This window comes from Hermetia illucens, chromosome 1 (genome assembly GCF_905115235.1).
Source record: "Hermetia illucens chromosome 1, iHerIll2.2.curated.20191125, whole genome shotgun sequence".
Taxonomy (NCBI): Eukaryota; Metazoa; Arthropoda; class Insecta; order Diptera; family Stratiomyidae; genus Hermetia; species Hermetia illucens.
In genome coordinates this window covers 140898258-140924534 of record NC_051849.1, presented here as the reverse complement: position 1 = coordinate 140924534, position 26277 = coordinate 140898258, and the positions used below count along the sequence as shown (strand labels likewise).

Below are 26277 nucleotides of genomic sequence, written 5' to 3'. Positions count from 1 at the left end.
GCAGCAACTGATCACGGATTCTTAAAATCCTGGTGGAATATGAATCACGCTTCAAGCTAAACTTAGAGTTTTGCTCGTTGGTTAAATTGGCGCTCAAGAAGTGTGCGCCTCTCTTTTGACGTGAACATAAATCATGCAAAACTTGCTGTAAAAAAGATGTTGTGCTTCTTCGTGTATGAACTTCATGCATCTGGGCAAAATTATTGAATTACGATATGATTAGTAATAAGTGAATAGGTGTTAGTAATTTAATAAATGACAACAGATGCACTTTGCTGAAATATAACTGAGACTCGTTCAACAAAACTCACAATATCATTAAAATTTATTTAATAATAATAATCGTTAACGCAACAATCCATATTGGGTCAGGGCCTTGAAGTGTGTTAGAGCACTTCATTCAAGATCGTAACGGTACACTACAGTAGACTGTAGGAGACAATGTGGTCAGCATTGCGCTCGCCCGAGATTATTATACTCATTGACAGCTGAGTCGACTGGTATCCGACGTTAAATCACGATAAAAAACCTTCTGCCACCGCGACCTTCCGTACGACAGCCTTGTGCTCTAACCACTCAGCTATCCGGACACAAAATTTATTTAGTCTACAAAAAAGGGTCTTTTTGAAGATGTATATTTTTTCTAACCGACAATCCTTGATTAATTTTTGAGGTATAGGCAGGCAAAGGGTGCCATATCTGGAGAATATTTTTGGTTAAAAAGTTGCTAACAAAGGATGAATTTGACAGAAGATTCGTTGCCATTATGCAAAAAGGGCGCCCTCCCTCTCAGAAGCTTTAAATGGTTAAATAATATTGTTAATTCACTGTTTGACCCACTGAAAGAGATTTCAAGTGGGAATATCACTTATAAAAAAACAGTGGGTGAAACCTTCATTCTTGAGCGACTTTGACGTTGTTTTTTCGGTTTTAGTTTATATGAGTCGCACCATTTCAGTGCCTGCTGGATTGTTTGTATTCATATTACTACATACTATTATAAAACTGAGGTCTGAACTAGCTCGATCTAACACCTTTTCAGAATTGACTTAGGGTGAATAATTGATTGCGTAAAAGGTGTAGCCCAAGGCAACTATCCCCGTGGTCTAACAATGGTTCAAACACATTTATCCCCTGAATCACAACCAAAGAAAAAGAAACCAAGGAAAGATACATAGTAGGAAAAGGAGACTATTTAGAAACTCGAACTGAAATTCCTTTTAGCTAAAAGTCCCAAAGGACACTCTTATTTACAGAGGCTTCTGACAAGATGATCACCTACGGAACTTAAGATCGCAATATGACATAAAAATGATAAGTTTTCTGAGGTACGTGAACAAAGAAGGGCAAGGAAATACAACGTTTCAGGGGAACATCGAATTGGCGAGACGCCACGCTCATATGTCCTCCACGAGAAGAAAAAATAGTATTGGGGATATTATTATATGATTAGAACTTTAGATTTTTAACATTAGATAATCACGTTTCGTCCCCACATACTCGAGGAGGGCGATCAGACCCGAGTCTGCAAGGGACTCATCTGAAGTGGCTCTGTCACGAAGCCTCATCGGAGGTTACCTGGTATCATGGGAACCGGGATGGCCCTCTGAGAGCATATGCTCCAGGAGAATTCCTGGAGGATGTGTTCTCGGCCTGGTTATTTGCGGTTGGCCCCCTAGTAGGAGTTTCATGGTGGTTGTGGTTATGCCTACATCGCGGGCAGAGCTCTTCGGAGCTCGAGCGTAGAGTTGCGTTGTACAACTCGGGTGACGTACTCCTTAGTTGCGGCAGAGGTGTTAGATAGGCCTCGCATCCACTGGTATGAATGCTGCGCCTGCTCTCAGTGTAAACCAGGACCGCTGTGCTTGCATGGCGGGGCTCTGATTGTGATTCCAAAATCAATCCGTGTCCGAAGAGGACCGTGGGATTATGCCTTCACGGCAGGTACTCACGTTAAACCCCCCAGGACTTTCATCAGATAATCACGATGATTCAGTCTCATATCTGGAGGGTTAAAGATATTTTTCATTTTAAAGGTCGCCATCATTAAGTAATGATCGTTATTTTTGAAAAGAAATGATTTTCAAAAAAAAACATAAATTAACCATTTATAGTTTTTGGCTAATGTATTTAGAAATCAACCAGCGTTAAGGATGATTGGTTGACATGAGATGAATGATGAACGCAACTATATACTTCTTAAGCACACTATTATCAGTCGCTGGTAAAATACATCAACCATTACCAACACGTTGGATATATTTTTGGTTCCGTTCTATTATACCTATCGTAATGACCGCATTTAGCTTAACCCATTCACTCTTCTGCCTTTCTCACCACCTTCTCAAGTAAAGGCTCCAAATAGTTCTGCCTTTCTCACCACCTTCTCAAGTAAAGGCTTCAAATAGTTCAAAATCTAATTAGTCTATTTATATTAACTAAATTTTTATACGGGGTCGAAAAAAGATGTTTGTCGCGTCAGGTTTTGAAAGTATTCAAAAAATTTCCAAAGTTAAATACCGGCAAATCCTGTTTTAGAGTCTTATTTGCAAAGGAACGTCATTTCCGTTATTAATTTCCTGACTAAATACTAGCACATTGGAAATAAATCACTTTGAACTTATTATTCACTTGCCTAAATCACTAAGTAGAATCTTACATGTTAGCTAATATTTGCATGGAATACGCCCACCCATCGACTCTTAATTCAAAACAACAATCGGCTGCAAACTGTTTAAAGAATGTCCTGTTGGTTCGGGTTAATAAGTCCAGCATGTCTTTCGCTGGTGTACACCATCACTTATGCTTGATTGTTTGCGAAAGCAATAGAGCTCGCAGGTATTTGTTCGAGTACTATCCATGCTTACTGGCAAAAAGTAATTTTGCTGATGTGTCTTTGCGAGTGCTGCAAAGAATGCAAAGATAAGGCACGAATTTCATCTCGCATTTATTTGTCCCAAGCAAATGTCTATTGTAGTTGACACTCGCCTGCGTAGTAATGTACTGGGGAGGAGACGTTGCTATACTTGGATCCATATAAGTTTTTGTAGCCTTTATAGGGTTTAGTGAAGGAAGCACGCATTTGGATAGATTTTGAAACATTGAAGAAACTATGATTGAATTTCTGGTAAAATGACAGAATAAAAACACTACTCATAGCAATTTTCACCTTCGTTCTCAAACTACTCCATTTGGGCTGTTAAGATGTTTCCAGTCGGATGGCATTGAAAGTTGTACGAAGTTTGTACTATAAAAATGTTTGGCCGGGAAATAAATGAGAAATCTATAAAATTTGATGGAGAATGGAAGCTGGAATATATATTTGCAATTAGAGGTGGAGGCCGGGGTGGGAAGATTATATTCTCAAGTTCCCACTATTGTACGCTACAACTTTCCATGCCTTCATTATTCGAGTGTCTCATTCCTCCATTTTCAACCCGGGAGTAGACAATCTTGCGCTTTTCAAAGCTCTCAACATTTTCTGTGGAGGGGCGCGCCGTCATGGCAACCTGTATCGATCCATTGCCAGCCGTCTGGTTGCTTTTATGCTGTGTGGCCTTTTCTCTGGGTCTATTTGCTACATGAACCAAATGGTGCAAATTGTGCGCTCGAATAAAAAAAAATTCGATTAATAAAATATATAGACCAAACAGAGGCTCTGTTCACTATGCTTCGAGACGCGTGGAGGCAAAAGCAGCTCCCGAAATGTTCGTGGAGTTGAACAAGGGAAATTTTCAAGTACTTATCCGGTGGAAATTTGTTGAACTGTTACATAATGTCCTTCAGATTTCTGGCTAGCATAGTATATATGCCGTGTGAGTCACGTAGGTTGGAAATATAGGCATGTGGGGGTAGTATGTTTGCTAAGGCGCGGTTCAATATCAGCCGAATGAAATTCATTTGAAAACGTTTCGGTGTTAATTGGTCTGGAGGAATTCAAAGACATGTGGGATTTTAATGAGTCCCTTGGGGAGCAGTTTCCGTGAGGAGGAGCAGAACAGTTTCCTCATGTATTATATATGTCAATGTAATCACGTTTTTGTCAATTACACTTCACACATTGATTTAATTTTTTAATTTGATTTAAAATCTAAATATTTTATAACATCGACATCGAGTTTATTAAAACTCAATAATAAAGAAAATTTGAAAAAGGTCTTCCTGAATAGGAAGTGGGAGACGAGGACATTAATTGCGATGATTCAATGTAGAAAGCTTTTGGGGATTCCGTTAGCGTCTATGAATTTGAAGTTTTATGAAAAAATGATTGTTATACATTTGAATGAAGCTGTTATATTGTTCAGAGCTGAGCATTGTCGCGTAAACCAATTTCCAGGGTCTCTGGGCAAATTGGTCGTATTTATGGGGGCGCACGGAAATGGTTTCATAGCTACAACGTTGAAAAATGAAGAGGAACAGCTGAGAAAACTATACCGGGTGAATCTACCAGGAATGGAACAGTTCAGGATGCTCTTTGAGGGGATACTAAGCCAATCGCTTTAAAGATTATTAAAACCGCATCAAGAAAAATCTACGGGAATACTCAATGGTCATTACAGACAAAAATATCACCTGGGGATGCTAGGGATATCTACGAACAACGTCTGCAGATTCTGTGAGGAGGGTGACGAAACCTCCACACATGCTCTGAGGCAGTGCCTGGCGCTTGTGCAAAGTAGACTGAGGCACCTGGGAGAGCACTTAATACCAAACACCAAGTTGAATTATTTGGAAATAGAGAATATAATGAAAATCCTGTCAGTTAAAGGATTGCTTGACATACCATAGTTGATAGATGTACTATAACCAGTAAAGGAAGTACCATAGTTCTTCTAGGATATCTTTATTCTAATATTTCACTTTCATGAGGGCGTTATTTCAATTTCATATTCATCAGATCTAATACTGTGTAGATAATAATCTCACAGCAGCATGACAAACACCAAAAGGAACACAAACATCCATGACTAACCGGGATTGGAACGTCTGGCAATGAGATTTAGATGCTGACATTTAATCAATAATGGGTCAACGCGTATCGTTCCCCTTCATACTCAACACGTTACATAGTACGGTGAAGAAGCATATCGAATGGTTATTAGGGTGTTGTGAAGAACATAACCTTATTAAAATCGGTTACTGTTTGCATGTCTATCCTATTTTCTTCCGCACTTTTCTCGGCTATATCGATTGAAACGAAATTCGGGTGACATATCACAAATATGAAATGTCATTAATTTCAGAGTAGTTTAAAGAGAGTTAGCGATTTATACAGAGGAGGAGGGTTGTGTACGTGTTTTTCTGCAAATGACACCGTGCGGGGTATCATATGAAAGGTCTCAATTAGTAGTGGTTCATAAGGAGGAAAGATCAGTGTCTTGTACATAAGCAGACATTTAAGCCAACGAGTGTTTGTTAGCTGAAATAGGTCAAGTTGCCAGCAACCGTGTGCGAGTTTCTCCATGAAAGCTGTTATCGTTTATAGTGAGCCAGGCTTATGATTGAAAAAAGTGGCAAATTCTATCTAGACGAGCCGACCCTCCTACCCAGAGGGACGAAAACTGAAGACGGAAAAGGTGCGATTGTGATTTTTAAACCTTGTTTTTAATTAACCAGTGTAGTTAAATGTTGTTTTTAGTGTTGACCATGCACTTCGTCTTAACTTCATTAACGTGAAGTCCACGATCATGGCCTGCTCGATTTAAATGGAGGCGTTTGTATATTTCGTGTTGATCCTGCTGTTATGTCAATACCATCAGCGCCAGCAGTTGAATGGACTTTTTTCATAAAATATAGGCATGTGGGGTTTCATATGAAGGGTCTCGGTTAGTACTTTTCGAAGCCGGTCTTAGTTTTAACATTTATTTGGAAGGTGGGGAGTGCGGGGGTCTAAAGTGATAATTTCTTCAACAGACCCATTCTCAGAAACTACCCAACCTAAAAATCTGAAAAAATCAAGAGGCTGCCACTGTACGGTGCCTAGGCTCCAAAATAATTTCCATACCGATACCTGTTCAAATAAAGTTAATAATAGTACATTACTATAATTCATCCTAGAATCACTGTTGTCTACATCATAGAGCATGATCCTACCAAATTTGTTAAAAATCGCACTATTAGTAACAAAGTTATAATAGGTCAAAGCTGTCGCTTCTGTGCAAATTGAAGATTTTGAATGTCAATATCACGGATATTTTCACATAATATATATTACGTGCTAGATACTAATGGGTAAAATGTACACTCAAATCTCTTTATAAAAGAAATACACAAAACCTTTGAGATACGTGAAGCGTCTAACTTCCGTTTTCTCGATTTGTTTATATTATAATTTCTTATAATATATCCCAACCGCATGTGTTAAAAAATTCATCTCTTTCAACGTTGTATAAATGAAACGTGATTTGTTTTGAGGCTAATTGTTTATGTCAAATATCATCATCATCAACGGCGCAACAAATGGTATCCAGTCTAGGTCTGCCTTAATAAGGAACTGCAGACAAATATATCGATCTGGCCCCCTTTGCTACGCCATCGATCTATCTCAAACAGGGTTTGCCACGCTGTTTTCTTCTTTTTCTACCATAGGCTTTCCGGCTTGGATCATCCTCACCCATACGGATTAAGTGACCCGTTCGTCGCAACCCAATGAACCAGATTTTATTCACAACCAGACGGTCATGATATCGCTCATAGATTTCGTTGTTATATAGGATACGAAATCGTCCAGCCTTTTGTAGAGGGCCAAAAAATATTCGGAGGATTATCTCGAACCCTGCTAAGATTTCACAAATTTTTTTTTGCTAAGAACACAAGTTTTTGAGGAATCTATAAGGACTGACAAGATGAATCTCTTGCCAAGTACCGTGCGCGGATCTCATCATCACAGTTGTTATCGGTTGTGATTTTCGATTCTGGATAGAACAAATTTGTCAATCATTTCGAGAGTGATCCTGCTACTTTTATCTGGCTTTCGTACATTGGCCAGAGTCAGCCTAGTTAGCTTTATCAATTTGGCAAGTTTTGCCCTGGCTATATTCCTACAGCTTGCCGCAGAAAGGTAATCTGATCTGTTGCTGGTTTGTCTGGAGTGAAGCCTTTTTCTCATGGTCTGATGATGTCAAATATCCTACTGGTTTATTCGTAAGACTTGCGTTCATGATTGAAGTCGCTTCTCCGCTCGATAGAGTTTGTCTCTGAGCATGTTCACATACTTGCAGCAAACCAATCGTTCCAACTTTCCTCCTATAATCGACAGGAATTGTAATATGTTTGCCACTTCCAGATCTTTCAGTCTGATAGCTGGTATTAAGTATTCTCGCAGGTACCCTCATCTACTTTATACTCCCCACAGAATCTGCAGAGAGTGTCCGTAAATATAGTATACCTAATCCCCAGGTGATATTTTAACCTGCAATAACAAGTGATTATTACAACTGTGATATTAAGGCTCTTTTTGGTGAGCTTTAAACAATTCTTCGAGCATCTTAGTTCGTATTCCCATATGAGCATCCTGGATTGTTTCATTACTGGTAGGTTCTCCGAATAAAATTCATTCAGCTGTTCCTCTTCATTTTTAGCGTCGTAGCAACAACCCCTTTCCGATTCCAAAAAAGAATTCAGGTCTGTATAGCAGCATCCCTGCTCCTTTTGCGGTCATTTCTTCCGCTGCTTCAATTGCCTTCTAATCCAATATGGTCTAATCCAGACGTTATGCAAACGTATTAACTTATCAAGGTATTCCCATGCCAGCTTAGAATTTATCTGGTAGGATTCAAGTGCTTTGATAGCCGCTTGGCTGTTGGTCAAAATAGCAATGTTCTCTGCCCTCTACAGCTCTTTTGGAGCCTGAAGGATCAATTCAGTTTCGTGGTTTCAACAGGCAAAGGGCACTATCAGCACTAAATGGTGACACCATATCCAACACGTAAATTGGTGGAAAACTGTCCCCAGTGCTGCTTAAACTCTACAAAACTCTCCCTTATGGTAGAATTTCTAGAAACATGGCCCTGTTTTTTCGACTGTCACCTGGAGAAACCAAAGTAAAAAAGAGGAAGAGATTGTGCACTTTATTTGTTATGGTTGACTTGCTTAGACTCAAGCCAAAAATACCTAGCAAGTCTCTTTTACGAAGAATTTGTGCGCCCGTTCCCGGCTTTCAGGAAACATCTTCAGATTCACAAAAGACTATACTTCCCAAAGGATGAACTTCGTCTTAAGTCCTTCGACCAAATTTTCAATTTTCTTAGAGTTGCTCACGCCTATGCCCATCCCCAAAACTTCCATGTAGAATGGAAATAATTCTTATTCGAAGAATGCAGCTGCACTGTACCGCGACACTGCATATATCATAGTTCCACTGCAATATCTGCCCCGTTAGAAATTTGCACTAGCCCACTCAATTCCGGCAGAGTGAGTTGCACTGAAGCCAAGCATTCGCCTTCTTAATTCGTTCGACTACATATTTGGAATTCCTCTCCATTCTGCCTTCGCCACTATGGATGGAGTCAGCCCACGGCAGAGAGTTGGCTCGGCCGTGGAAAGTTGTTTGACGAAAGCCATCCCGGGCACTTGTAGTAACAACAGCTGTTCCTATCGAGCGACATTAGCCGCCAAGCATGACGCCCTGATACACAAACACCACGTGATTTTATGGCAGTGCGGGCAGTGCATAAATAGACTTTACTTTCGCATTGTACGTGGCTAGCGGCTGGGTTGCTGTTCGCCGCCAACGCCTCGCAATCACCCGGCAAATACGGTCCCGAACGAGGCTCGTAGCTGAGCCGGGCGCGGCAGCATAGCATACATACCAGCTGGGTTTAGCGGCCGGCTCACCGCCCGCATCCCGTGCCGCCGTAGAATGTGCAAAATCGTCTGGCTGGAGTCGTGGCGAGCAGCGTCGGCATTTCAATTCAGAAGTGGATGCGCAGATTCCGTTCGATTTGTCGGCGTCGTCCTCGTCACACTTGCTGCCCTCACGACACCTTTCCACCGAGAATAATTTCTTTGAGCAAAAGTAGTAGCGTTGCTGGCGTACTACAGTGGTTCGCTGTAAAACTTGTGCAATACACTCCGTTCTGGACGTTTCCATGGTTATAGCTTTTTTCCTCGCTTTCATTGATGGAATGCGGATTCGGGTACATTTTCCCACCAAACAGATCAGAATTTGCACCCCAAGCTTCAATTCGAACTGCTCCTTCTTGTACTGTGGTACCATCAGTCACTTTATCCTTGGAATACTTAACGCTGGGTACCGAGCATTCAGGTCTGTCACTTGCTAGCTTCCTCCACTGTGCGCTTTACCCACTACAAGGCGGAAAGTCATAATGGCAGAAAAAGTCGGCGTCAGCATGCGATGAAACTTGACGCTACGACGCTACTACGCGATGACTGGTTCCCGATACTATTCGGGAAAAAAGTACAGTCACCACAAAACGACTACACGACGGCAAAATTATCAATTCTCCACCACACATGCGCACTGGGCACTGTCGGCAGCACGTTGGTCGTGAGTTTGTGTGTGCGCTGACTGGCGTTCACATATGATTCCGTCAAGGTTTCTTTTACGGTGGTTTCGTGTGGCTTTATCGTAGACGCGAGCACGAGATAGAACGCGAGTAGCCATGGTACATGCAAGTGAAGGAAACGCCGAAGAGTCTCGAGGGGGTCAGGCCCGGCCCGGTTGAAACGCTTGGAACGGATTCAGCTGAGCCGAAGGCATTGCCAGGTGAAGTTGAAATTCCCCTGTGAAAATCATTGTAGCGTGGTCGTCACCTGAGAGCTTGGGAAATTTATTTTTTGTATTTCTTGCACTCGTCGGCTGATTGGTGCAGAGGTTGTGTAAGGTTTACTGGATGTGCGTAGTATTGTATGTGAAATTGCGACTTATTTTTAGAAACATCTGCTATGTAGAGCGTAATATAAGAGGTGAGAGGCAGAGGGTAGCGGCGACTGCGAAAAGCAACAGCACTGTGTCGGTTGTGTGATACTTTTTTGCACATTCAACACATGATTATTTTTGGGACTTGAGATACGAGACGATATGTATTCGTGCAGGAAAAAATTGTGGTCAAAACATTTTCAGGCGAATGGCAAATTTGGTCAATGCGGGCTGATGGGATGAAATTAATTTCTCCCTCGTTTTCGATAGGCTTGGATTGAAATATTAGGAGATGAAAATCAGCTGGGCGTGCGGCTCATGTGAAATGTTTACTCAATGCTGGTGTGGTATGCTTAGGATTGAAATGGGATATCGTCGTCGCACGTAGATCATGGAAAGGGACGTTGGTGCAGTATTTTTCGGAAATGGAACTCCCCACAGGTGGGTGATTCATTTCTCTGAATGATAAGTACGAAGAATTTTTTCTTCTAAAGAAACGACCAACGAATTATTCAAGCTGTTCGGTAAAAAGAAATTGATTGCCACCCAATTGCTCATTAGCCTGGGTGTGAGCTATCGTGTGGGCTTCATCAACTAGAATTGAAGTACAGCAAACTCATCAGTTGAACAGTCAGTTTTCGATCGCGCTTCGCGTTGAAACATTGAGGCGAATTTTAAATTACACACAATTATATAAAGTATTCCTAAATAAATACCTTCTCAAAATTTCGTTTTGGCAGATAAACGCTCGCAAGAAAACGAACCGGCATTCACTGCGCTCGCGAAAACCAAATGGGACTTAGCTATAGCAAACACCCCGTTTTGGCATATTAGTGATTTTGTTTTGGGTATACTTTTGGTTGTGTGAAAATGTCTGATTTTTTGCCAAATAATCGTCATTTGCGGAAAGTGTTGGTCATCACATCGAGAGCTCTGAAAAGTTTACAGAGATGCTGCTGCTTTCAAAGACGGTGATTTCAGTTTTGACAACTGTTGACGTGAAGTAAGATCTGAACCTGCGAAGAGACTGAATTGAAGGCATTGCTCGATTTGAATCCATGCCAAACGCAAGAAGAGCTTATTTCAGCTTTGGGAGCTCACTTTCCCGCAATTGCATGCGTTGGGGAAGGTTGAAAATCAAGGAATTCTGAGTCCTTATAATTTGAAATGAGTATTGGGCGTCGTTTTTTTTTTTCAACTGTGAACAACTGCTCTCGCAGCAAAAAAGGAAAGATTTTCTTCATCGCATCATAACCGATGATCCTGCTTTTATCACATCGGCTTGGTCGAATGTTCACACTGTGATATAATTTGGTAGGACCAGTCGGTGTTATTTACTATGAGCTGTTGAATCCGAATCAAATCGTTATTGTTGAAATTGATGCGATTCAGCCTAGTGCTGCGCGAAAAACGGCTACAATACGAGCAGAGGCACAGTGATGCTACAATGCTCGACCTGAAGTTGCCGAAACCGTTAAATCCTACCTGAAAGTGCTACTATGGGAAGTTTTACTGGTGCTGCAATATTCATCGGATATTGCACTATCCGATCATTACTTGATCCATTCTGTGGCATATGGTCTAGCTAATCAGCAGTTCCATTCATATGAAAACATGAAAAAATAGCGTGGTGCGTGGATAGCCTCTGGGCACTTCTTCGAGTTCTGCCGAAAAGATGCGAAAAAGTTGTAGTTAGTGATGAGGAATACCTTGAATAACTCATTTGTAACCATTCTTTCATAATAAAGTTGCATTTTCATAATAAAACAGTTAGAATTTAACTGGATTTGTGTGAAACTTTTCAGTATTATGCGTGATATGGCTTTTTAGGAAAAAGGAGAAAGTTGGTATTCCCAGGGTGATCTTAAGGGGGGTTTTCGGTCGTTTTGAAAACTGACAATCTACTATTATTAAGGTTATTTAAATAGATACTAGAATGAAACAGTTAATATAACTCCCCGAAAAAAATGAAAATGCTCGACTAATTATCAAAAAAATTGGTCTCTTGCCATTTATGGGTATACCCAGATTAAACGCAACACTATTATAATGCTTCCAAATATTTGCATTGGCGTGTGGTTATTTTTATTGTTTGTTAATTGCAGTACTTTTTTTTCCAATTAAGAGACATTTTGGAAGAGAGCATAGCGTACTCTCCATTGATCGAACGCGGCATTTTCATTATCGCGAAACCGCGTGCACGCGGGATCTGATACTTACAAAAGTAAAGGAATTGAATTTGTTGAACTTTACCTGATTTCCATTTTAAATACCAATTTCGAATCCGGAAGTTAAAAGACACTTTCAAATAAAATCATGGTCAAACCGTGTTTCCAAGTTCTTAGACTACGATAATCCCGTTATGCTGCCTCCTCGCGCCATTGTAAAGAAAGTTGTGGGCCTAAATATGAGATTCAAGGACGTTTCTTATTTTTAGTAGCTTTGTTGTAGTCCATCGCATCGATTTTCTTGGTTATGTTTTAAGGAGCAATGCTTTGTCAAATGTACTAGCGTCTTCATGTGCACTTGAGGAACAGTGAAAATATCAATCTAACCGTCTTATGCGGGACATAATTTCTCTTTATTTCAGTCGATTGCGGGAAGCTACCAGTCCGGGTTTTAGAAGAGCCTATCCTAGGTCTGGTGCATGGCATGATGCCAAAGGGCCTTACTATGTCACTAAGAATGTGCACATATTTTCTATCAAAATACTATTGCCATCGATTCCCGTAACGCTTTTCCACCCATTGATCGGTGGAAGTGAATCGGGAAACACAATTACGATGCTGCGTGCGGAATGCGGATGAGAGAAGCTGCGAACCGCATACAGCTTCAATGTACAGTGAAGATTTCAGGTCGGCAAGGTTCGTTCTGATGACAGATTGCACCATATGTAATTTGGCGGCGCTTTTCTTTTTCGGCTGCGTTTTGAATGCATAATTTAAATGAATTCGTTTTAAGAACTGCGTGAGGCACTAATTAATGTCACTTGCAACAGTCCCGTCGCGTCCATTCATAAAGCCAGAGGTATGTGCAATGTTAGTGGCATCAATCATTCAATTAAGATTTTCATAACATAACGCGGAGATTTTCGAATCGAATTGAACAATCTACTTTGATTCTCGTTGCACCAAATCCCATTTGGATAAGTAGGAGCTGCATTTTTCAAAGGTTTCATTGGAACCGAGTGAGAAGAGGCGAGAACTTATATTAATTTATATTCAGAAAATACTGCTTCCCTTTTCGTATTTAAGAAATATATCTGATAAACTAAGGTAATAATTTTAGTTCGATATGAATGCCCCACGATGCCTGTTAGTTTCCAAGCTCTCTTTTTTCTTATGGTCAATTGAACTTTCACGCAGAAAACTACCATCTGTTCATTGAGAACACGGTCGTCGTGATGATTCTTCATATTTTTCAGATACACAAGGACATCTCTGACTGTTCTGTTTTAATCCTTTCGTCTTTTCACAAGCATTTCGAATTATCTGCAGTTTTATTTCGCATTGTTTTTTTTATAAAAGCAGAAAGCATCATTGATAAAAATCAATCCGCAAGAAATAAATAAATTACACACAAATGCCGCAAGCATCGGATACTCGACTAGACGCGAAACTAGCATAAGCTCATGAATACCTACTACAGTGGCGTAGAGTCAATGAACGACCTTCAAATGTGCAGTAGTGAAGCTTTTTCATGATTTTACCTCTTACAATGTGGCATGCATGGCACGAAACGTTCATCTCGCTATCCCACGATTGAATAATATAGTTATTTGCTGCTGTGTTTTGTGTACATACCAGCGAAACATTGGCCCGATTTGAGGAATTCCTACCACTTTTGTTTTTTACTTTGCAGGCCTCGATTGAGTGAACTTTTTTATGGCCAAACAGGTATCGAGTGAGTGCTGTATTGAAAGACCTACGTTGAAGAATTTCTTATGAATTCCAAGTCGTTGTACGGTTCTTGATTGTTACTAGCGTTCTGCTGGGGATTTTCGCAGATTCTTTGCTAGTTTGATGGCCGATTGCAGGGTAAGTGTTCTCGGGTGTGAATAAGCTCTGAATGAAGAGATTTGTTCTTTTCTTGAAACCACACAACCACTTTGTATGTTTATTGTATTGAAAGACTGTTCACAATAACTCCATCAGACGCCAGGCAATACAGTCGAGACGAGCATCAGAAATATAACAAACATTCTTACGGCATATCAATGTCGCTGCATCGCCTTCAGAAATATGGCGCATTGAAAGATTGAGCGCGCGCCAGCCATATCACTTAACATCTTTGCCGCATGAGTTCAGGTGAAAGAACTTGTGTCCTTCACGACCATGAGACGGTGAGGGTTTAAGATGGCAAAGTTGTGGGGGGAAGCGACGCCTATGTCGCCCCAAGAATACCTGGAGCGTCGTGTACGTGGCATTAAAAGGCGGGAAAGCAGTCTCGAAGATTTCTGGATTGATCATTGCATTTGCCCACGAACCATTCTCGGTAGCATGGAATCTGATCGAAGGGGATTATATCGTCTTATTTATGCAAGAGAGCTCTCATTCTGAACATGGTCGTATGGTCGCCATCTGGAGAAGGTGGAAAAATTCCAGTAACGACGCCATTCATTCTTACGGTTTTGATGAAATTCAATTTATTCTCGATTTGAATCGACGTGGTGAAAAAATGTGTGACCTATTGATGGTAATCGACTCCGTTTTGAAATAGTTCCTCAGACTGGGGGGTTGAATTGATCGGGAATATCTTATTTCTCTGTGATGAATAGGTCAATGCTAACAATGCAGAGCTCAAATTTTGAATGATTAAAAAATCAATAGTTATTTCACCTTGCAAAAGCCATTATATTCTATATGCAGCAAAAGTAATCAGAACATTAAAGACGACTCAAAACCGGTCGTTGCTGGCATGATGCACTTAACGTCTTCTCAAATCCTATCATAATTGGAAATTTTATTTAAAATTTGGGGAGTGATTTGCTCCCGTCTTCTCAGTGCTAAGTTATATACTTGGTACTTGGTAGAAACATAATTACTGAAGACCGAAGCTCTCGAAATACGTATCTGCCAACAGAAAATTAAATTGTAATGAGGAAGATAACGTTTTTAAGGTTTTGTTGTGTGCCATACATGTGAAAGGGGGGTGTAAAATTTTTTTTCACTGAATATAGTCATGTGGGGCCTCAAATGAAAAGTCTCGATTAGTACTTTTCGAAACCGGTCTTAGTTTTGAGATTTGTTAGAAAGGCGGGAAGTGGGAGGGCTGGAAAGTGATGATTTCTTTAACGGGCCCATTCTCAGAAACTATCCAACCGAAAAATCTAAAAAAATTCATGAAGCTGCCTCTATGGATGGATTTCTGTTCAAATTAAGTTAATAATATTATATTACCATATTTTTGGAGAAATTGAGTAAAACCTCCCTTAAGTTATCCCAGAGTTATAAAAGCTACGCACAAATGGGATAGTTCTACACTCATATATACTCACAGAAGAAGCAAACAAAACCTTTCATACCTGAAGCGCCCAGCTTACGGTTTGCCGCCTTATTTTTTTATTGTTTTTGCTTTTGTAGAATAAATTAAAAACTCGCATTTCTTAATTATTAAAGGGATTAATATCGTTTTACAAAAAACAGATTTATTTCTAGAAACCCCGTTGTGAAGTATACTGTGTATCTTATTTTGAGGCTTAGTGTATTACTGTTATTAATCTAATAATCAGCAGGAAGTAGAATTCGGCATTAAAGGGTTGTCTTCCTCAAATCTTTATCCTTCCAACTACATACTTGCATACTCAAGGAACAGTTATATGTCATTTCCCATCTATATGTATATATATGCGGGCCAAGGTGTATAATGAGTTTTGAACCAGTCATCAAAAGTAAAACTCTATCAACTTCGTTTGCTTATATTCACTAAGAACTTGTAATCATAGCTAATACGCAAAAATGGCTATGTAGTCACGCTAACCAGCCAGTTGAAAAAAGCTAACATCATTGATGTTATGTCAGCGCATAAACGGTACATCAGATGGAAACCCCCACGTGGTCGAATTCTTCGTGGTCATGTTCTTTCTGCGTAGGCAATCGCAAATTGTTCGGCCTATTGAATTCCATTTCGAGAATGAATCGCTTAAGAGTATTTGGGTTTTACACACTGAAATACATGCGCCGATTTCACTAACTTGTTTATGGAACTAAAAAAATATCTAGCACCGAAATACCTCAAGCGATTAAAACTATGATTTAATCTTTTCTATGAGATTCATCAACTGATTCAAAGAACTGTGGTTTCGCCGAGACCTCTGCAGGCACAGCGTGGTGTTCGAAACTCCCATTTTCCCGGCTATGCTAGATGATTTAGTATCAATGGATGGTTTGCGCTTGTTAACTATTAGCAAAAGTGTATATGGAAACTATCATGATAGTTGGCTACACGTGCTGCTTGGCCTTCAGATCGGTCAATGGCTAATTTATGTAAATATATTATGTATTTAGTGGAAAAAAGAACCGGCAGAGAGATTTTCTATTTTCGTTCTATTATTTTTTCTAGTTCTCTTCATCTTTGATAACATTTTTCTATTAAGTGTTGGGCGGGACAATTTTATTTTTGGTTGGTATTTCTCATAGCGATTTTCAGTAGGAAGTGATTATATGAAAGCATATTGTTGCAATAATTATTTAAATATGTATGTGCATAACCTCAATCGAAATTAGTTTTTTTCGTTGATTTTAACGCATTTTAGATGCTATGGGAGATTGGGTGGGCAATTTGAAGGCAATTTTTACACGTGATGTTTGATGTGTCTATCAAAGGCATCTTCGATTTATTGAAACGTGGCTCTCTGAATCAACTGAATTGAAAGAAATTGGAGGAAGCCAAATTAGGTGAAATCAGTTACTGGCGTAAATAATGATGGCACCATGAGACGGTACATTATCGTGGTGGTAAATCCACGCATTTTTTTGGCCATGAATCTTTTTGTTTTTGACGCATTGCTTCACAAAAACTTCTTATAAACGCCAAATCATTTACGTTGTTTACTGTCTGATTTGGCAAAATTCATAATGCGCGACTTCGCTGTAATCGATGAAGTTCGACTGAGGAAGAATGTTTTTACGCTCTTAGGCTCATTTTTAGTACCTTCTACTCACCTAAATAAACTGAAGTTTCGTCTTCAGGAATGACTCTTTTGAGAATGTTGGTCGAATCCAGCCATGGAAAGCAAAAAAAAAGTTCAATTCTATTATTAAAATTGTAAGAAATCGAAAACACGCTGTAGACAGATGTATTGAACATGTCACTTTCACTACTGTTAAGCTACGATGGAGCGATTACCATCTGTCGTCACTTTCGGTCACGTTGCTCCCAGGGCAGAGGTGAGGCAGCGTCTGATGAGTTGTCTCTGCCCTGGACGAAACCGTCAGCCAACTTTTTCGGTTCTAATAGATATAGTTCGATGAAATTTCGAGTGCATAGGAATTGCGTAAGGGCCAAATTCTGTAGCAATGTAAAACTCGTCTACTTTTCTTATGACGCAGATAGTACCCAGGTACCGATATAATGGTATGGTACATTGTTAAACATCCTAAATTTTTTGTCGATTATAGGACTGATCGACATACTACAATATTGATAGGTATGCGTTAAACCTTAATTATTATGATTAGCAAAACGACGCAACTAAGCAAGTTTGCTGCTAAGCAATTTTACGATGAAAATTATACTCAACTTTCGATGATTTTCAGTTGATCTTCTCTTATAATGGAATGGCATCAGCTTATCTATCCTTTTCTACTCCTTTAAAATATGCTTCGTATGTCGCGCACAGCTCAATTTATTATAACGTTTGCTAATTTTTAGAAAAATCGATTTGACACGCTTTTCTGTTTTTTTCTCTCTTTTTAGGCAGCCATATTACAACAAACGTCCCAGTACATCATTGAATTGGAGCGTGAAAAGACCCATTTGCTTTCTCAAAACAGCCAACTGAAACGAACACTGGGACAACATGAATTGGCGAGTGGCGATGGTAACGAGATTGCGTGTGCTGGTCAAGGTGGAGCTATCAAGAAACGAAAACTGACGGATAATGTTATAACTCTTCAAACAATATCGGATTCGTCAGACGAGGGCCTTGGCTCAATGTCGCCTGAACCTGTGACGTTACTGAACAATGCAGCAAAGAGCACAGCAGTTGCAGCAACAGCTTACATCAGTACAACGTCTAAGGAGCTAACGGAGCTGAAAGCAAGTCTTGAAACAGAACGTAAACGTCGAATGCTCGCTGAAGAGCGTTTACGACAAGTGACTGGACAATATTACCCTGCAACGACGGCAACGGCAAACCAATATGCTGTTCATCGGGGCGAGGTAATTGAGCACACTGACAACATTCGTGAAGAGCATGAAATGGCAGTGTCAATCATCAATGATCCGTTGAAATTGCAGGTTGTTGAGATTGATGCACTACCCGCAGTTGGGCAGACACAGGTGGTAGTATGTTCGCCATTGGGAGAGGTGATGGACATTCAAGAGGACGAAGTGGTTGAAACAATAACAGAGGACATGATACAGGAAGATATGCGCGACGAAGTGATCATAAAAGAAGAAATTGCAGAATATGTAGAAGTTCCATCGAGATTACAACCAATTCTGGAAGCGGCGATAAAAGCTGAACCAAAAGTGGAAGTAGAGCGAATTAATGCAACTTTGACAAAACTGAAAGATGATGCGAAAGATGCCAGTCAGCAGGGTAACAGTGGTCGAATGTATTTAACGAGTACATCTCGACAGAACCTGGAAACGATCGTGGAAGCTATCCGGCATTTAGAAGGTGATCATCTGTTCGCTGAGAATACTGGGGTGACGGAACAGCAGAAGAAGCAGCAGGTAACAACACAGGCGCAAGTTGTGACCGTTCAGCAGGAAGTGCCTCTTGCCCTGACGAACAAGCCATCGCAGCGGAAGCAATTGTCAGTTGATCTAAGCCCATTCCTTCAACTCAAGAAAGCACCTGCAGTTTCGGTGGAGGCAGTTGCCGGAAACACATCGACGACGGCGAAAAGTAGTAGTAGTAGCAGTAGTAGTATTAGTAGTGTGGGTACAAATAATAGTAGTAGCGTGAGTGGAACATGCTCGAATACAACCTATTTGGTAGCTGGAAGCGGCACTTTGAAAGTGCAGGCACCCGCCTCGGTGGCGGCAGTATCTGTTGCGACGCCAGTAAGTACAGCACCCGCTCTAGTTCAGTCTCAGTCAGCGCCAACAGCATCGGCTTCATCATCAGCGTCCTCATCGTCGCAAACTTCAACACCTGTGACAATAGCTGCTGCCCTGAAGCAATGTCGACCGGGTGTCATTGTTGCAAAGCAAATCTCGTCTTGATTGGACAAATCAATGACACTCAATCATAAGAAATTCAACTCTCCTAATTCAACTTCGACTACTTACTGTTCGTCATTACCAATGTCATCAAAACCCGCTTCGTCACTTTCACTGTCGTCATCGCCGCAATCATCTGTGCCGCTATCAATATCGAAGGCAGTAGCAAGTCCATCTGTAGCTCCGAAGTCAGTAGTACCGGCCCAGGGGCGACGAAAAGAGGTAGCAATGGCATCAATGACGTCTGCAGCAAAAAATCGCAATAAGAAGTGTCATCAAACTCATCAAGGGAATCAGCAACAGCAAAAATATGTGTCTGCATTTCATTAATTTCTCTTATTACTATAACTTTTATTATAAAAAGAAAAACAAAGTTTCCTTTCTTCTCTGTTTAATATTATAATAATTATAATTGAAAAATACTTCTTCCTTTTTCATTATTGTATAATGTATTTTCTTATTATTTTTAAAGTTTTGGATTTGTATATTTTACAGTATACTACAAATTACTTTTTAAAAATTGCATTGTATTGCTTGTAAGGAGAAGCAAGAAACGACGCAAGAGAAACAAACAAACGAAGAATCAGAAACATTCATTTAGTTTAATATATACACACTACGACTACTCTATAGAGACGAGGAAAAAATTCAAAATTTTCTTTTGTTTTCCTGTTAAAACAAGATACGAGTAAAATTAAAAATAAAAGAAGTAACAAAAAATAAAGTACATTTTTTATTTTAACGTTTTGTTTTTCTTTTTGCCTTGGTTTAATCTTGTGACGAAGTCGTTCACGTGATGCAATATCGTGAAGTAAGAAGTAAATAGACGAGAATGGAATGTGAAGAAATTTGAGAGAAGTAACGAAACAAGAGTGAAAGATTTTTATTTTTTGAAAAGTAACATTTCACAAGATTAAATGAAAAAACCAATCGAACGCTGAAGTAATGATAAAATGTATATTTATAACGTATTTAAAGTAATACTGAATTTTCAGAAATCATAACAAATTTATTTAAAGCTAAAAAATCCAAAGTAAAAGGAGGAGGAGGAGATTATCAGAAAAGTCATCAATTAGTTTGCGCATTCGAGCGAGAAAACATTTCTTTCACTTTAGTCAGAAACATCCTTGACAAGATATCAACACTTTCAAATTATCAACTTCAAACTATAAATTATTAACTTTGTTAAAAAGCTACTTATGAGTAATACTGAACGTTTCCACGTCGAATCTATAGACAGTTGAAATTGGTAGCCGAACAATGACTTACTCGCTGAAAATGCTTTTGGATAGGAGTCATGAACGAGAAGTAAACGTGGCTGTAATTATTATTTTAAAGTTTTTGAGACTAAGATTATGATTCATCTTTGGTATTACAGGGGAAATGCAATGCGAAGAACGATTTCCTCGACAAGCAGCTTTTTACATAGATCGAACAACGTTTTTAGAACAATTTTCACGTACAGTATGCACATTTTCAAAAATGTACTGAAAACAACAGAAAAGGCGAATTTTTGATTATGCATAAATGCCATTATTGGATCCTTAGGTAACGCACCATACTACCAATATTTTATTCATTCGTGTAATGTTTCAATGAAGCAGTCACATTTAGATGGTATACTTTGGTCTAGATTTCAAATATATTCTGTCGGAAATATTTTCTGTGAGCATAAAAGGAATGGGGTGAATTATTCCAAATTTCTGAATAATTAATCCGCAAACCTGCCTTTATAATTGCCCACGCCTTTTTGCTCGGATTGCAATCTGGTGACTGCAATCTAATTTCATTTTTGTTCTCTTTCCATTCAGTCCAGTACGTGGATCGTTTTCCAGCTCCCAGACCTTTTGTAGGCCTTCAGTATTATCTCCTAATAATTAATAATATTGATTTATGGTTCCGTAAACCTTGTTGGAGGTGGTCGATAATATAATTGGTTGGTATAAATGGGGCATTCTTTCTGCATTTATAGTATGCAAAAGGGGTACAGTATCAAATGCATCGTTCCTATAAGAGCCCTTAGATGTGCACTTTTTTGGGGATGTTTTACTGTGTGCACAATTATTTCAACTGATGTTTTTCGTAAGGTTTCACAAGACACCAAACCATTTTGTCTATGTACACTTGGGAATTTTGTCCAAGCAATGCAATGATTCGGTGATCTTTGAGTAATTGTTATGCTTTAGTTGACTAGTCGTTTCTTTTCAAGTTTGGGATTGGTTGACCTCTATCAACTGAAAAAATGAAGATTTTTGTTTTGCGGCCATTTGCACCAGTTTGGGTCATATCTCATGCTGCAACTACGCCCTTATTATCTGTATAGCTTCTATTAATGTGTTATCAACTATTCCCCAAACTTCCGATTCGTTCTCTAAACTAACTGTAAAGTGAATATCTGACGTTGAGAGTTGCCGTATGATCTCATTTCAAGTCTTGATTTGCCCCATATGATCGGTTATTTCTATTTTGAAAGTAATATTGACCAGAACTTAGAGGACCTTACCCGCATGCGTGTTTTAATCGGGCAAATCGAGCTCGGATAGTTTGGAATTCGCCTTGTCCAGTCAAAAACCGAATTAAGTCGTATATTACTTCTTCGTGCTTCCGATTTCTCCACTTTGCAGTGGGGAGATATGGACGGATTTATGAAAAACGCATGTCCATCCTGCACATTTGCTAAATCCCTTCTGATTATCATATATAAATGTTCTTTCCAATATTATTGGGCAGAAAGTTGTAATTTCATTGAATGTTTGATTTTTGTTTTTGATTAACTTCTGCTGTTTGTTCAGGTTTACTGTCAATTCCAGTCCTTCGCCAAAAATTACAAACACTTGGAAAATTTGGTAAAGTTTTTATTAAAATATATTTTTCAGTATGAAAGATGATGTATTCATCAAAAAATTATATATAATATTATAGCAGTAGATCTTAGATTTATATGTATATAGTATTTTTTTGTTTACTATTGTTTTTGATATTAATGTTTAGTGTTGCCACCCTTTGGTTTGCATCAAAGTATGATGCACTAAAAAACCATATCCCGACGAGTTTTTTGTTGAGGTTTGACGGTGTCTGGGTTAGCTATTTTGTTTTTATCCGAGAACTGATGAAGTCTAATACATTACGACATTGTAATTGACGTTTTAGAGCAAGGACATAATAAGATTCCCCCGAGAATGTTTTTTTTTGTCAGAAGAAATATACTACTTCCTCTATTCAACTTAATTTTCATACTCAGCTCTACTGCTATTCATATGTCATTATTTACATCATTGCAGTCCATTTCTAACGTTAAGTTTCGGTGAAAGGTGTTTCTAATCCTCTAACTCTTGTTGACAGAATCATTCCAATGTGAATGCACAGTACACTCAGCTTAACTCGCTGAATACGTTAACGGATATGGCTGTATTTCAATAAATTCTGCGGCAAATTTCATATATTTAGGCTGAAGAACTCTACTCTCTTGATATCGTAAAATAATTTTCTCGGTGTCATAGCCAACGCTACTCGCAAATTGTGTACGTTTGCTCTGCTCCGCCTTTGATCTATTGGCTGTAATTTGTATGTTTTACTAAGATATTTGCCGTTCGGATATATTGTACATGTCTGTTATGTACTGCAACCTTGCACCTTTGGAACTATTCCCCGATGCGCAGCTGTACAAATATTTTGCTAGCTTTCTTGCTTATTTCAGTTGTACGGATAGTGCCTAATCTAATCTGGAGTTTTACTCCTATTTAAATTTACTTTTACTCTTAGACCAGCTTGAAAAAATGAAAAGAGAATTCTTCTTTTGTATGCCTGATATCACCGTACGAGTTCGACTTAGAAAGTCACTAATATCGGTCAGTGAAGATACTCAAAAGTTCACTTAGTTTTTATTAGTAGTAACACAATAATCTATGATGTTTACGGATATTGTTACGCTTAGCTAGTTATAGCTTTAGGTATGAGGCCAGCAGCTCTAACCCCAACAACGGCCTGAAGTAAATTAGAAACCTTCCCTGTCCAACTTTAGACTGAGGCAGACACTCTCCCTATTCTCGACTATACTTTTATTTACTGTCCTTCAAGAATCAACAAAGTTCCATAATTGCCGATTCCACTATGCTGCGGATACTGATCGTAGTACATGCTTGTTCCAAACCACATACTTTGCCGCACCTGTTGTGCTGCTGGTGGAGAGGAGTAGTACGGGAGAATCATTCGCATCTTACGCCGACTTGACTCGCGCTAGTACTTGTTTTATTATTTATGTAGCAAAAGTATTTGAACTTTTATTCCTTGATTAGATGCATCTATCCTTCTTATGCTTTGCTCTAAGGATTTTTCTAAGGACTTATTTTTGATGCGGCTTTATTCCATATACTGAATGTTCGCCGTTCAGTGACCGCGCCGTTCTTAGTGAAGTATAATATATCCATTTTTTATTGTGTTAGTTTTTTAATTTCGTTGTTTATGAATTGGGAAAGTTGGGTAGCTTTAAATAAAATGCATTTTGCTGACGGAAATTTGGCCGAGGAGTTTGAATTATGCTTTGCAATTTAGGCGGCCAGAGCGAAATACAAAGGCAGAGCTATTCCAATAACTTGAAAAGTGACGAAGATTAAAAGTGCAAGTTCACAATAACTAATGTGTAGTTAATGTGAAATGTCCAGTCGACATGCGCTTATATTCCTATATGCCAGTTAGGCTCCTGAATGCCTGGGAGTCTTTTGGATACTTCAGTCCTTCTTGCTTCATCTACAAAATTTCTTGTGTCTGAAATTCAGTACAATACGAAACCTACAACTGAATGGGTCTGGAATACAGACCGTGAAACTTATATTTGATTGAACGGAAAGTTAAAATAGGAGAATCATCAACGCATACGGTTGCTAGCGGCCGGTTCTTTTTCGTGGGCCCTATTGTAGGCGCCGTACAGAGGGCCGAGAGCCGATCTAGAGAGAAATGATTATTTTAAGAATGAGTCCTGCTCGATTTTTTACACTAATCCGAAAATCCACTCCCTGAAGATTTATAGGAAAAAATACTGAGAGAAATACGTTTAAGTCATATTGCGTGATTCCTACAAGACCTACGAAAAAGAATCTTGACAATGAAAATGGTCTTCGTTTCGAAAGAATATGTACGAAATCTCAATATCATCTAATTTTGCCTAATTCAAAGTCTGAATGGGATAAATCTTGAACAATTTGAATTCTTTAGGAATGGAATATGATTTTTTCGCACAATATCTAATTTTAAATCCTAAAGTTCTGTGATTATACTATCCTGATAAGTCTATCTGGGAATTAATTTAAAAAGAGGGGAATGGAGGGGAAGTAACAACATGGATTCAATGTCTGTCACACCCGATTTACTCGGAAACGGCTGAACATATCGTCACGAAATTCGGCGAGAAAATGTGGTCTGTGAGTCTCTTTAGTCCCGAAAGGGGTGTAAATTTTTTTTCACAGAATGTGAATGATAATGTGTGGTGTCAAATGAAGTGAATCGATTAGTACTTTTCGAAACTGACCTTATTTCTGATATTGAGGGAAACATAGGGGAATAAGGGCTCAAAATATGTGTCCCAAAAAGTGGAACAGGTTTCGTTCTTAGAACTTATCCAGTTGGGAAATCTAAAAAAGTGGTAAAATGGTATATCTATACGAAATCTAGGCCTCAAAATACATCCCATTCTGACATATGCGATAATCTTCCCTTGGTTGGAACTTGGAACTTAGTTTTTATGAAAATTGTTGTTTGCTACATACTAGAACTGTTTCCCATGGAATTGAATACCGCGTTGCAATTGAGGCTGTAAGGGAATGGTCGATATGCGTGTTCTGAGCAAGCTGTGTAAAGGGTTGGTTGGGACCAATGTCTATCTCTTCTATCTTCGTCATCGCTTCCTCTTCAGACTACCTGTTATCTGTCAGTTCGCCAATCACTATTCTTCTTGTTATTCGTGCAGTTACATTCGAATAAAGAAAAGGTGAAATGTATGAGTTAACGGTAGAGGGTGAAATTACACAGTATGACTAATAAGTTCCCGAACAAAAATTCGAACAGATGCAAATCGTAATATATAATAAATTAATTTATTTATGTTAGGCTTTAATATAATTCTCTTTCCGAGCTACACAATCAGTAAAATGTCGATATAATGATTGTGAAGCTATGCACATACTCGTCGATAGGAATAGAGAAATACTTTGTCACCGTCGTCTTGATTGAGTTCGCATCTTGAAAAAAAGTTTTTTCATGTGTAACTTGACTTATTAAACGTATTAAATGGGGCTCAGCAGTTAAGCAGGCGTGGACAACAGCAACGCTTTCTTCCATGTGTTGTGTTGACGGTCAACCACTCCTTGCACCGTCTTCTACCGATTCCTTACCATCTTTAAACCGAGTAAACCACGTGTACACTGTTGTATGAGACAACATCTTTCCCTACGCTTTTGAATCATTTTGAATGATGTGAAGGCTTTTTGCAATTTGACACAAAATTCAATCACGGCCCTTTGTTGTTTGTAATTCCCACACACACACATAAAACTTGTAACACACGTTCGTTCGTTTTCGGCTCTTAGGCAACTAACACTGCTGAAACTTCGTGCACTCTTTCGCTAGACTTGCATGCTTCGTACGTTTTCATACAGATCGCAATACTTGAACTTATGTATAAGATTTTTGCTCGGACACTTTTTAGACATACTGTGTATGATGGTGGATATAAAATCATAAAATTGGAAAACAGAAGGGGACCTATTTTGCTCAATTTTATTGAGTTTTGTTCACAAAATTACCTTAACTGAAATCAGAAAAATCAGCGGAGTTATCTACCGCAATCTTTTGTGTGAATTTCGGTTGACTTCTTTTTTCAATGGGATTTGCAATTGTGAATTTTTCCAAGAAATTTTACAATTTAATGAATGCAAGATGCTGTGTGTAAATTTCATCATTCCATATTGATAAAACTTCTTTGAGCAGCAGAAGGGATAAGAAAAATAAGT

At 39.1% G+C, this 26277-nt stretch overlaps 1 protein-coding gene across 2 annotated transcripts in view; it reads left to right on the top strand.

The window, feature by feature from the left end:
* The window catches only part of LOC119647176 (nucleoprotein TPR), a 59544-nt gene extending 39529 nt beyond the window's left edge, over window positions 1-20015 (top strand). Inside the window, exons 3-4 of one of the 2 annotated variants that reach the window (XM_038047984.1) lie at window positions 17798-18262; window positions 18341-20015. In XM_038047984.1, the coding sequence (XP_037903912.1) occupies window positions 17798-18262; window positions 18341-19276 (1401 nt within the window). In that variant the 3' untranslated portion in view covers window positions 19277-20015. Of the gene's footprint in view, window positions 1-17797 lie in introns of both variants that reach the window. The other variant, XM_038047983.1, reaches the window with a different exon arrangement.
* The last annotated feature ends 6262 nt before the right edge of the window (window positions 20016-26277 follow it).